The sequence below is a fragment of the Lathyrus oleraceus genome, chromosome 7, assembly GCF_024323335.1.
Source record: "Lathyrus oleraceus cultivar Zhongwan6 chromosome 7, CAAS_Psat_ZW6_1.0, whole genome shotgun sequence".
Classification (NCBI taxonomy): domain Eukaryota; kingdom Viridiplantae; phylum Streptophyta; class Magnoliopsida; order Fabales; family Fabaceae; genus Lathyrus; species Lathyrus oleraceus.
Genome location: NC_066585.1, coordinates 211,492,719 through 211,506,253, shown reverse-complemented (window position 1 = coordinate 211,506,253; position 13,535 = coordinate 211,492,719). Strand labels below are relative to the sequence as shown.

At 38.8% G+C, this 13,535-nt stretch overlaps 2 protein-coding genes across 2 annotated transcripts; one reads left to right on the top strand and one right to left on the bottom strand.

Moving 5' to 3' along the window:
* Positions 1–7,205: 7,205 nt before the first annotated feature.
* LOC127100805 (uncharacterized) lies at positions 7,206–8,523 on the top strand. The gene has a single exon (XM_051038080.1). The coding sequence runs from the start codon at positions 7,362–7,364 to the stop codon at positions 8,301–8,303; it is 942 nt and encodes a 313-aa protein (XP_050894037.1). The 5' UTR covers positions 7,206–7,361; the 3' UTR covers positions 8,304–8,523.
* Positions 8,524–11,718: 3,195 nt separating this feature from the next.
* On the bottom strand, positions 11,719–12,886 carry LOC127102978 (uncharacterized). Its single transcript, XM_051040285.1, has 3 exons — positions 12,666–12,886; positions 11,989–12,526; positions 11,719–11,883 (listed from the first exon to the last, which is right to left on the bottom strand). Exons 1-3 carry the CDS (start codon positions 12,884–12,886, stop codon positions 11,719–11,721), a joined length of 924 nt encoding a protein of 307 aa, XP_050896242.1.
* Positions 12,887–13,535: the final 649 nt, after the last annotated feature.

Genomic DNA, 13,535 nt, shown 5'->3' with positions numbered 1-13,535 from the left:
GTTAAGAGAGACAAGTCAAATGGAGATCCTATGAGCTTGAATGTGATACCTGATTGATTACTTGAGTTAATTGTTTGTTGCTTGCTAAGTCCAAAGGAAATGAGCATCTTGAATCATCTTTATGATCTCAAGAAAGGAACTCCAAGGGTTTTATCTCTTCTCTCATCTTTGCATGTTTAGGACTAGCCCTTCTCTTCATCTCCTCACTCTAACCCAAGCCAAACTAATTTTTGTGCAAACTTTGACATTGTTTTAAAATTAGAAACCTAGGCCTTATGCCTTTAATTTTTCAAACTGTTTTCATTAATACTTACTGTGAATAAACCTTAAGTCAACTTTGACTTCATTTTGTGAATACTTCTAACTTGTAACTACAACTCATTTCAAGTTGTTTTTGTGGTTCCAATGGCCACCTTTGTTAAAACCTTTTTCATAAACATTAGCCATAGGTTTGAGTTATCATAGTGGTTGATATAAACCTCACCCTATCCTTAGTGATTGGACCATAAGTCTTCCATACTTATTATAGGGTGGATCCCTCACTAGTATGTTGAAGCTCTCCTCACATGGTGGATTGTTGGTTTAGGTTGAGTTTTCTCCCTTTGATAACAAAAGACCTTAAGGCTTTTTGATCAAATCAATTCACCAATCTTTTGAGATTTTTACCCCGAACTACGAGGTTTTGATCCTACCTTTGTGATGGTACGTAGGCAATGGGTTCATCCATTCAAACAACAAAATTGTAAATAATATGTACACTCTTTTCTCATCTCCCCAATCTTGTTTGCACAAATATTTTCACAAATACCAACCTACAATACACACTTGCAAAAAGGGCTCCCTTAGAGTACTAAGGATGTTTTGGGTGTTTAAAACCTTCCCATTGCATAACCAACCCCCTTACCCAAATCTCTGACATTTTTATTAGTTTTTGATTTGATAAAACTTCTTACTTAGTCTTTGTTCGCTTTCTAACCTTTCCTTTGGATAAATAGAAGTGCGGTGGCGACTCGAATTGTATGCTTACTTTTGATTTAGTCAATAAATCTAAAGGTAACGAATACCCCGCTACAGTGAGATTAAACATTTCAACTGGATCATTTGGCTAGGAGACGTGCCAACGCACCGCCGGAGCTATAACTCCGGTCTTCTTCTCCGGTGGACCTCATCGGACTGGTCCACCCTCAACCATCACCAAAATAAAAAAGGAGGACATGATCTGAAAGAAAAAATGGCATAGAGCACGAATCTGACCTCAATTTCAACTAACTCCAGATATATAAAAAGATATGAGGAGTTGAATTTTGAGGTGTTTCAACTGAGTTGTTTCGATTTGACCTCTAAGCAACTCAATCTTCTTGCCTACATTGGTAGAATTGAGTAGAATTGAGTGAGAATGGAAGAGATGAAGTTTTCTAAAAATTACCTTCACTGTTGTGCAGTTCTTGATGTGGCTTGCTCCAAACACGATCTGATCACACTTGAGAAGCTAGTAGGAAATGATTAGAGAGGTTGCAAGGCTTTGGATCCTGGAGTTCTTGAATCTCCAACAGTTGAGATTCAAACTCAAATTTCAAATTGAAATTTCTCAGGTTTTCCTTTAGAATGAGAGGGTTTCAATGGGGGAAAAGCTGGCGCACAAAGTGTGATTCAAATGAGCTCAGAAGCCTTCTATTTATAGCCAAATGGAATGATATTTGCACACTTCAAAATCTGTCCAAAATTAACAATGTGGATGGCACAAGTGCATGGGCATGTACAGGCCCATGATGCAATGCAATAAGGTCCAAAATTATTCCAATTGAGGTGTGAAGGAAGCTTTAATGGCAAGGCATTGTGAACTGAAACTTGTGCAATTAATTCTTTCCAATGATGCAGCCCTGTTGAAGCCATGCGCAGACCTAGCAAACCTCATCCAAAATGCATGAACTTGGGTTCTTTGGAAAGCTTGGATCAAGGAGAACAAGTTTGATGTTCAACACTTTGTCATTTGGAGCTTGGAACATGGAGAATTTTGAGGTGGAAGTTTGGAAATTTCAACATGTTGAAAATTTTTCTAAGTATCAAGCCATATATCTCAATATTCTACCTTACTTAACTTTTTATGTGAGCTTAAAATGAGAAAAGTGTCTTCATCAAAGTTGTATCTCTTTCAAAGACCTTCAAAATGGTCACCAATTTCAGGTCATTTAGATTTAGAATGATAGAGTTATGCATTTTTGAAGTTTGGAAAAAATCACTTGTTCAATGGTATAGGTAAAAAATGACCTATAATGTAACCTCATATCACATGCTCATAAAAGTTGAATTAGCTCTCACTAAAAACATAAAAGTTGAAGTAGACATCCTGAATTTAATTTTTCAACTTGGAAATCTTTCATCTCATAAAAAATGAGCAAGTTATCGCCTTGGGAAGTTGACTTTCAAATTAGGGTTTAGACAAAATGACCTATAATGTTTCAACATAGAAAATGATTTTCCAAGCAAAACAAGTTCTAGGTCTCAACATGAAAATTGTTTGGAATGTCATTTAGAGTAACGTTTCTCTTGGAATAATTTTCATATGGTGAAAATTGTAGGATATAGGGTTTCCAATGCAAATCGCCCTCAAACTCTTGAAGAAACCTTGATCAATATAACATGTAGGAATCAATGGAACTCATATATGATGCTTATAATCATTCTTGGATCAATTCATGGTTGTGCTCTTTGTCATGAGGGTCTCAAACCCTAGATATGAACTTGATAGATCAATGGAGATCATGCCCTACCTACAAAGGAGTTAGGCAAATGCAAAGACATATTTTTGTATTTTGGTTAGTAAATGATGATATACAAGTATGATACAATCACATAGTGCTTGGTGATCTCTCCGAAAACAAACCCAATGAAAGAGGGGTAAGGAGGATGCCAAGGTATGATCCCATTGCTAATGCTTATGATGAATTTGCATGAGGGATCTTAGGGTCAAAATTGGGGTCTTACAGGGGTTTAGCTACTCATATTGTTCAAAACAGATTCAAGATAAAAAATACACATTACAAGTAATTGGATGACTTGGACCTTCAATCGCTTCCGCTCATGAAAATCTTCCGCTCTCTGAAATCCTTGATCTCTGTAATTCTCGATCGTCTAACAATTCTTTATGTTCTCCTTGTTCTAAATTGGCATCTTCTCTTGTAGAAACTCTCCTAAAATAGTGAAAAATCCCTTGGCAAAGGTTGGAAATCACCAAAACGTCCTCGCAGCTCAAGCCCGGGTAAAAAATCCAAAAATTGGAAGATTTTACGCCTGGGCTGACACGGGTGGCCGTGTCAGCTCCCTGCCTTGCCACTTCCTTCCTGACACGCCTCAGGTGACCTGACACGGGTCGTGTCAGCTAACACGGGTCGTGTCAGCTGACACGGGCGACCGTGTCAGGCCCCTATCTTGGTCATTCCTTGTAGTTGAGTTGCCTTCATCCATACACGTCCCGTGTCAGGTGACACGGGTGACCGTGTCAGGCCCCCTATGTGGAGAAATCTTCTTTCCTCGAACGCCGGAACTTTCCATTTTTTCGCATTTAGTCCGTTGGATCTTCTACGTGGACCTGGAGGGTATAAACACAGACAACCAAAGTATAAAATCCCGAAAACACAAAATAAAACTAAAAATCGATAAAATGCTTAAATAACTTACGAAAATGAAAACTAACTTAAAAGGCACCATAATACGCACAAAGTGTTCCAGAATCCTTGGTTTCTTGTCGAATAAGTAATGAAAACATAGTGAAAATGGTGACCGATCATTAGGACTCTTGTATTTGGACCTTGAGATTATGATACTTGACGTATTGCATCTTGGAGTTTATTTGGACTTGTAATCTTTTATTGTAAGAATGACATTCATGGCACTACCCTAGGGAAACATGCTTTGAGTCCATTATCGACTTGTTAGCTTAGCCAATTTTGCACACACAAGGCTTTCTCCTGGGCTACCTTACAACGAGAATTTTTATTTCTCGCATCATTTCCCTTGTAATTTTACATGTACCCCCCCCCCCCCCCCACTTTAGTTGTACTTTTCTCCTTTGGTTTCCTTTTGATCTCTTAGGAATTAGGCCAACCTCACCATTTCAAAGTAATAAGCAAACCCTTGATCCAACGTCAAGCGGCCTTTTTTTCCAATAAAAACTCAAAAGGTAATAAACTATGATTAGGATTGCGCACTCCATGTAGTAGTGCAATTCAAATCAAATCACATTTTCATTAAAAAAAACTCTAAAATCAACATCAACTCACCAAACCATATTTTACGCCTTAAGGCATCATTCCGAAAACCCTTTTTCAAGGTAAAACAACCAACAAACGATCATTTTCTACTCCGAACTACGGAGCTCTGATTCTTCATATAACAATGATGATACGTATGCACAAGACCTTAATCCTTGGCGAGCACACTAATAAAAAACCAACCCTTTTCCCTTTTAGCAAGTAAACTTTTAGATAACGACACTCATTCGTGTAGACAACTTAGATGGTTCCCATCGAGTATGATGGATGTAGGGGGTGATAATACCTTCTCCTCGCATAACCGACTTCTGAACCCTATTTTTGTTTGCGAGACCAAATTTTCCTTTCATTAGGGGGTTTTATCGATATTTTCACTTTCCTCTTTAGGAATAAATAAAATTCAGTGGCGTCTATGTATTGTAGTCAGTTTTCGCGTAGCGATAAGTGCGCATAACTTTTCCACCTCTTCATCAATGAGGACCATTTCACCCATCTACATTTCATTTCCTTTGCGCCACTGGCTTGGCGGATGGATGGACGTCCAGGTGATGGATCACAACTTTGGTGTCAATACCTGGCATATATAAGGTTGCCCATGCGAACATGTCGACGTTTCTTAAGAGTCGATTAACTAGCTCCTGATCCTCCCCTGTAGACAAAGAAGTGCCTATATTTGTGATTTGGTGAATGTGAGAACCTATCTGGACTTCCTTCAAGTCTTCTATGGGCGTGAGTCGCTCTGCCTCCGCACCTAATCTAGGGTTCCAACCCTCGAAGTCAGGATTTGGAACATCATAAGGATGGGTATCAACCAATGTAAGCTCTTCTCTAAATGTCTCATGGTTGCTAAAATAACATTCATGAGCTACTTTTTTATCCTCCCGGATAGTGCCCACTCTGTCATATAGGAGCGGATATTTCAGGGTTAAGTATCATGTGGACACGATTGCCCCTAGGGCGTTGACGGTCGGATGACCCATGATAATGTTGTAAGGTGACATAGTGCCTACGATGAGGTAGTTGATGTCGATAGTTTTGGCGCCAGCTCCCTCACGGCATGTGGTTTTTAGGGTTACATAGCCCATTATTTGTACCCGTTCGCCCGATAATCATGTCAAAGAGCTGGTGAACCTCTGTATGTCGTCCAAATTCAGTTGTAACTTCTGGAAGGCATCCCAAAATAGAATATCGGTTGATTTGTCTGGGTTTATCAGGACGCGGATGATATCCTAGTTGTCGTGTTGAACGGTGATTAGCAAAGGATCATTGTCGTGAGCATTGATGCTTATGGCATCCTCTTCTGAGAAAACGATGTTGACCTCTTGATATTCCTATAATGTTTTTCAGGAAAGTCGGGGAATATAATGTTCGCTGTGAACACCTATTTCGCTTGTCGAGTAGCCCTGGCGAGGCCCCTCCTGAAAATACCTCCAACAACGGTGTTGGCTACGTGGTGTAGGACCCTATTAGTCATCTCTAGAAAAAAGGGGGGATGTTAGGGTTGGAGTGAAATACATGGCCCATGTTAGTTTTATCGGGCCCCAATGATGGGTGCCATTGTATTTGTCAAAAGGTACAGGGTGTGTGTACTACCTCTCCAAGGGAAAGGGGACTCAGAGGTCTTTGCTGGTCTATTGCAATTTGGGTAGTGAGGGATTGATCACGGTGTCTAGAATCCTTGTATGATGGTTTTGAGGTTGTTTAAGGGACCATCTCAGGTGAGGTTAGAGGCCCTATTAGTGGTCGGTGCTGCTGGGTTGCGGACGAGTTGTTAGGTTGATGGTGTGTTAAGGCTACTAAGAGCATAGTGCTCTCTGAGTTGTAATGAATGTGTATGACTTGAGAATATTTGTATCCCCTTGAGGGGATAACATATTTATAGAGGCTTTAGGACCCAGGGTTACCTCGGAAAAGGAAACTACCTACTTAGTCAATTGGTGGACAATTGAATCCCTATTTCTGAGGATGATTGGGGAGGGGTAGCAACGACTCTAACTTTCTCTTTATCCAAGAGATGACTTATCCAACATTTATTTCTATCTAGGGCATGGAAAACTTAAGGGCGAGACAATACCTCCTTTCGGGCGATCTCATGTTGTCGTCTTCTCCTACGGCGGTTCTAGGGTATCGCCCTAGGCAAGACTTCTTACAAATATAACACTACATTGATGTATTATACTCTCTCTATTTCTTTTTAAATATCGTTTTCTTGAAGAATACAACAACATCAATCAAACATTGTCTCACTGAGTGGGGTCAACTACATGGATCAACTTCCGCCATAATGTTTTATCCAGGGTCATATTTTTATCCAAATTGTTAATCTCGAGATCTTTCTTAATAACTTCTCTTATAGTTTTCTTAGGTGCTCCTCTACGTATATCTATTTGGTTCCTCTTCATTTGATATACTCTCTTTACCACATAATCTACATGTCTTCTTTCTACATGGTCAAACCAGTAAAGTCTATTTACCATCATCTTTTCTACTATAGGTGTTATCCCAATATTTTGTCTAATATTGTCATTTTTAATTTTATCATGTCTAGTCTTACCAGACATTCAACGCAACATCATCATATCTGTTATACTTGTTTTATTCTCGTATTGATTTTTAATCGTCCAACATTCTATTTTATACAACATCGTATGTCTTATTCAGTCCTATAAAAATTTTCATCCAACTTAAAAAATATTTATTTTAGCTAGCGTTTTCAAAGTTGAAAGTAATACTAATTCACTTATGTAAAATTTATCCAATTAATTATTTATTATAGAGAAAAAAAAGTTAAATGAATTAGAGAGTATTATAGTTGAAACTAACCATTGTTTCAAAAATAACAATGAATTTATTCATGTGTAAAAAAGTCAAAAACTATAGTTAATGCGATAGTCTAGCAAAGACTGCTTGTTCTAATAAATAACCCCTCTACTCCTTCACTCAAAGTCAATCTTTCCCACTTTCCTCTCTCCTTCTCTGTCTCTCTCTCTCTTTCTATATAATCATCCTTTCACATTCAAACCGACACCCATTTTCCCATTCCACCATCGCAACTGGTTTCACTTTCATCACCCACAAACCAACACCACCATGGAGGTTGAAGTTTTGTCACCGGTAACACCACCGGAGTTCAACTTCGACAGCAACTGTTCTTCTCCATACATCACCGCTCCTTCATCACCTCAACGCTTCGCCAACAACTTCTTCTTCAGTGCCCCTACCAGCCCAACTCGCATTTCCCCTCTCTTCCCTCAATCCCCTCATCCTTTTCACACAGACACCAATCCCAACCACAACAACAACTACAGTTTTGGCAACGACGACGACTTCCAGTTCGACTTCACCCCTAATCTCCCAAGAGCATCTCTTTCCGCCGCCGACGAACTCTTCGATGACGGAAAGATCCGTCCTTTGAAACCCCCGCCACCAACTTCTCCGAGAACAAGAAAGAACAAAACAGTTCATGGAGAAAAAACATTCGTTAAGGAAACACCGAGAAACGAAGAAGAAAAACGAGGGAGAGAGAGACTTACATCTTCTGGTCGGAAAGGAAGCAGGTCGTTATCACCTCTAAGAGTCTCCGACATCGTGTACAACTCCGAGGAAAAAGATGTTTCAGATTCCGTTTCTGTTTCTTCTTCAACAAGCAACATGAAATCGTTCTTATCCTTTACAAAAGGCTATAGAAAATGGAAGATAAGAGATTTTCTCCTCTTCCGAAGTGCTTCCGAGGGAAGAGCAGACGAGAAAGATCCTTTGAGAAAGTACACGGCTCTGTCGAAAAAACCTGCGGCGGCGGAAGAAGATGTTCGGAATTTCAGTTTCCGGTCTACTGAGAGTTCCGGTTCGGTTTCGAAGCGGCGTGGACCGGTTTCGGCTCATGAGTTGCATTACACGATGAACCGGGCCGCTACTGAGGAGATGAAGAAGAAAACATTCTTGCCTTATAAACGTGGTTTGTTGGGTTGCTTGGGGTCCAATCATCGTATGGATCAGATTTCTAGAGGAATTGGGTCATTCACACGTTCATAGAATCATAATCATAATCCATGTTTGGATTGTTTACTTTTCTTCCCTTTTTCTTTTCATTTTTTGGGTAGAATTCTATGTTGTTGCCAAACATGTTGTTTTCATTTTCAGTTTGTTCTTTTGAGAATGTATCCACAAAAGAGACTGGAATTTGTTGAACATAATAATCATAAGTGTACACTTCACATGCAAACATATATAAAAGGTTCTTTACATTTGTTGATGTTTTGGTTTATTTCATATTTGGCAAGTGACTATCAAGTTAATTTATATTCGCTGTAAAATTGGTTAGATAAAATTGAACTGAAAAATAAATTTGATATAATGAATCTAAAAATAACTTTTTTTTTATAAATAGAATGAAGGGAGTAACAATAAAGTAATTAATCTAAGAGTTGTTTTCGGACTGTCCAGAATAATTTTATATGGTTTGAAAATTGAAGGTAATGATAGTTCATGATAAACATTCATATCGGAGTTCTAAATTAATTGGGATATAAAAATACAAAAACTCGGGTTTGTAATCGGTTACATCAAAGTGGATAAGCAGTTGCATCAGATATTAATTAATCTAAAAATTAATCCAGCTTCAGTGGTAACCGGTTACATCAAATCATGTAACCGGTTACGCCTGCGAAAACATGACTTTTCTGCTACTACAATGCATATCAGACATTGCTGTAATCAGTTACCACTTAGTGGTAACCGATTATAGCACTTGACTTACTATAACAATTTCAACACACCGCCTTAATTCAAGTGTTGCAAGTCTACCATGTATATGCTCATCTTCAACCTCTTGAACACATCATTTGTAACTCCCTTAGTCAACAAATTAGCAATTTGGTCATCACTTCTACAATATCTCAATCGTAATCTTCCTTCACTAATAAATTCCCTCAAATAGTGAAATTTCATCTCTATGTGTTTGCTCCTCCCATGTGCAATTGAGTTCTTAGCAAGATTAATCGCGGAAACATTCTCAACTAAGAGTGTGATAGACCTCACCATCATTGTTGTCTAACTCCTCCAATAGATTCATAAGTCATTCGGCTTAGCACCCACATAACAAAGTGGCAATGTACTCGGCCTCACAAGATGAGACTGGAACTATCGGTTCCTTCTTCGAACACAATGAGATTGGTTTTGCACCGAACATAAAAATGTATCCAGTTGTAGACTTTCGATCATCTTTATTTCCGCACCAATTGGAATCGGTAAAACCGAGCAAATTGCATTTTCTACTTGTATCTGTTGCGGCAAAGAGAATTCCACAGCCAACGAAACCTTTGACATAACGTAGATCTCTCTTGACTGCTGCCAGGTGAGAAACATTTGGCCTCGCCATGAATCTACTCACAATACCGATATTAAACGCCAAGTACGGTCACGTACTGCACAAGTAACACAAGGATCCAATCAACCTCCTATATTGAGTTGGATCAATTCTTACTCATCCTCCTTCTTAGACAACCGCAAGCTTGGTTCAATTGGAGAAATGACAGCATTGGAATGCTCCATTTTACACTTTTTCAATATCTTAAGAGCATATCTTTTTTAGTACATGAGCAATCACATTTTGGACTTGTGGAACTCAATGCCAAGAAAATAAGCCATGAGACTAATGTCTGTCATCTCAAATTCTTTCATAAGTTCACTCTTAAACTTTGAAATTCACTCACTGTTGATGTTTGCGATTAATAACTCATCCACATACAGACAAAGAATGATTACTCATTCGCTCGCATCCGTCTTCACAAGTACTCCATACTCCGATACACATTTCTTGAAGTCAATATCCTTTAGGAAACCATCAATTATTTTATTCCAAGCTCTTGGAGCTTGCTTCAAACCATATAGCAATTTCCTTAACTTGTAGAATTTTAGCTCTAGGTCTTTCACAACAAAACCATGGGGTTGTCCTACATATACCTCCTCTTCAAGTGCTCCATTCAAAAACGCGGATTTGAAATCCATTTAATAGATATGCCAATTATGGTTATTTGTAATACCGACAACAAGCCTAATAGTTTCGATCCTAGCAACCGGTGCAAATACCTCCTAAAAATATATGCCTTCTCTTTGCAAAAATCCATTAGCCACCAATCGAGTTTATGCTTGATTATCTCACCCTTGGAATTTGCCTTCACTTTGAACACCCACTTCACACCAATTCGCTTTTTTCCTTTTGGTATATCAACTAACTCCTAAGTAGTATTCTTCTCAATGGATTCCAACTCCTCTTTCATAGCATAATTCCACTTTGGATCACTTAAGGCCTCTTCTGTATTAACGGGTTCAAATTCGACCATAATTGTAAAATGGATGAAATCACCATCATCACTGACTTCATTATCACAGAACAACTTACAATCTTGTAGTCTCTGAGGCAAACCCTTTTTGCCTTGTTGACCTTCTGACATTTCCTTCATTTCGGGCTTCGACAACATGTTGTTATGTCCTTCCTCCTTCCTCAGAATCTGGAATTTTGAACTTGTAACTGGTAACAGTATTCTGGTAACCTGTTACAGTCTGCATGTAATTGGTTATAGTCTGCTGGTAACCGGTTACGCCGTGTTGTACCTGCTTCATTTCATCGATTACTATATTCCAACTGATCACAATCCTTCTGTTTACTGCACCAAACATTTTGTAACCACTGGTAGAGTGATATCCAACAAGTATCATCACCTCTCCTTGTCATCCAACTTCTTTCTAAGTTGACCTAGAATACATCGGTATGCAATGTAACCAAAAACTATCATATGGTTCAGATTTGGCTTGAACCCCAACCATGTTTCCTCTAGTGTTACATTTTTCAGCTTCTTTGTAGGGCACATATTCAACAAATAGGCAGTTGTGGATACTGCTTCTCCCCATAGTTCCTTCAACAAGTTCTTCCCATTTTACATGTTTCTCACCATGTTAATGATCGATCGATTCTTCCTTTCGTCCACACCATTTTATTGTCGTGTATAGGTTGGTACTACCTCATGTACAATCCCTTCTTGATCACAAAAACTCCCAAAGTCATTTGGGACATATTCGCCTCCACCATCCGTTTTGAGCACTTTGAGCTTGTGACCACTTTGCCTCTCAACCATGGATTTAAACTTCCTAAACACTTCAAATACCTCATATTTTCTCTTATTAGGTATGTCCATAGTTTTCTACTATGATCATCAATAAATGTGACAAAGTGTCTATTGCCACCAATAGAATCTACTTGCATCGGTCCACTTTATGTTGCTTAGTTCTTCGGTCTAAAATAATTGCTCAATTTCCCTTTATGTTGTTTAGCTTGCACATATTTTTCACAAATTTTAACTGATATGTTGATCAATCGCAGCCCCGTTATCATTTTGTTCCTTTGCAAATTTTTGAGATCTCTAAAATTGAGATGCCCAAGACGATAATGTCACATTTGTTCTTCACGACTTATTGCAGTATCAATACATCTATGTTCCATAACCTTCAACTCAACCTTGAAAGTTCTATTGGCAACCATAGGCATTTTAAGGACCAAAACTTCATTTGCATCCAAAATGCTCAGCCCCTTATTTTCCATGTGAATCTTGTAATCCTTCTCAAGTAATTAGCCAATACTTAGAAGATTACATTTGATTCCCAGAATACATAAGACATCTTTGATCAAGGAATGTTCACCATCCCTCCTCGTGATCAAAACATCATTGATACCATCGGCCATTAGAGTGGTGTCATCCGCAAACTTTACTTTGTTCTTCATGGCACGATTGATTTTGACAAACAAATCCTTTCTTATCGTCATATGATTTGAATAACCTGAGTCCAAATGTCCCTCTTCAGTGTATTGGACTCCTTTCATACTCATCATGGCGTCTTCCTCTTCACGCAACCGGTCAATCGTATCATTCAACCGGCCATAACTCAATTTTTCAGCATTCTTTGAGATGCTGCAGCTACAGTTCCGCAGTTGTTTGCTGCTACAATTTTCTTTCGTGATCATGACCAAGAGTGTGTTCTCTCCATTAAACTCTTCCCTTACAACATTGGCTTCATCTCCTTGAGATTCCTTCTTGTCCGCATTGCATTCTTTCGCAAAATGACCAAATTGTTGACACTTGTAGCATTTCTCCTTGCTCTTGTCAAACCTCTTCCTTTCGCCTCTAAAGTTTCCTTGACCACCATGTTTATTGTAATTGCTCTCACGCCTTTGACAAGTCGAATTCTTTGATTTTGGGACTCTTTTCCACCAAATTCAGAAAATTCCCTTTGTTCTTCATGGACCATTTTCCTTTCGATCTCTTGCCCTTCTCATTGAAATAAGCTTGTAAAGTGATCTTCGGCTTTGCCTTATCGTTATTCCTTTCCTTCATCCTTTACTCATGAGCCTCAAGAGAACTTTGCAACTCCTCTTTGCTCATCGTCACAAGATCCTTCGACTCCTCAATCGCCACAACTATGTTATCGAATCTTGGTGTTAAAGAACGCAAGATTTTAGCGACAACATACTGCTCCGTAATGGTTTCTCCACATGCCTTCACTTGGTTCACCAACCGAGTGATTCTTGTTTTGAAATAGTTGATTGTCTTCTTTTCCTCCATTTGAATCAATTCAAGCCGACGTTTGTGAGTTTGTAACCTCACTGCCTTTGCCTTGTCAACCTCTGCATAAGTTTTCTCTAAGATCTCTCATGCTTGCTTCGATGATTCGCAATCATCAACTTTCTCAAAGTTGTCACCGTCAACACATTGATGAACCAAGAAAAGTGTTTTGTAATCCTTCTTCTTCTCTTCTTTATGCGTTGCTTGATGTGCTTTAGTAACATTCTGAACAAGAGGAGGAACACCATTCTTAATCACCTTAAGAACATTTTGGTAGCCAAACAAGACATTCATTTACTTGCACCATTTGTCGTAATTCTCCGCTTCAAGAATGGGTAAATTTGCAGGAATTGTTTCATTGGAAACATAATTTATGTTGCACACTAGGTGTTTGTGGATCTGAACCAGGCTCTTGATGCTAAATGTTGGAACAAGCAACCATAAGATTGGTGAAATAAAATATGGAGTAATTTTGGATGTGGAGAGTGAAATAGGAGAATAGAGAGAGAGAGAGAGAGAGAGAGAGAGAGAGAGAGAGAGAGAGAGAGAGAGAGAGAGAGAGAGAGAGTATTGAGGGTGAGATGTTATATTTTCATTAACCAGGGTGAGAGTGCACCATAAACACTTATATAGGAGTTACAAATCAATT

What these genes read in the sequence shown, in the direction of transcription:
- LOC127102978 (XM_051040285.1), bottom strand. Translation starts at nt 12,886, where the DNA reads ATGGAGGAAAAGAAGACAATCAACTATTTCAAAACAAGAATCACTCGG. An exon ending in AGTTCTCTTGAGGCTCATGA is followed by an intron (nt 12,527 to 12,665) that starts GTAAAGGATGAA and finishes TTGGTGGAAAAG; the next exon opens with AGTCCCAAAATCAAAGAATT. An exon ending in TGGCCGATGGTATCAATGAT is followed by an intron (nt 11,884 to 11,988) that starts GTTTTGATCACG and finishes TTACTTGAGAAG; the next exon opens with GATTACAAGATTCACATGGA.
- LOC127100805 (XM_051038080.1), top strand. Translation starts at nt 7,362, where the DNA reads ATGGAGGTTGAAGTTTTGTCACCGGTAACACCACCGGAGTTCAACTTC.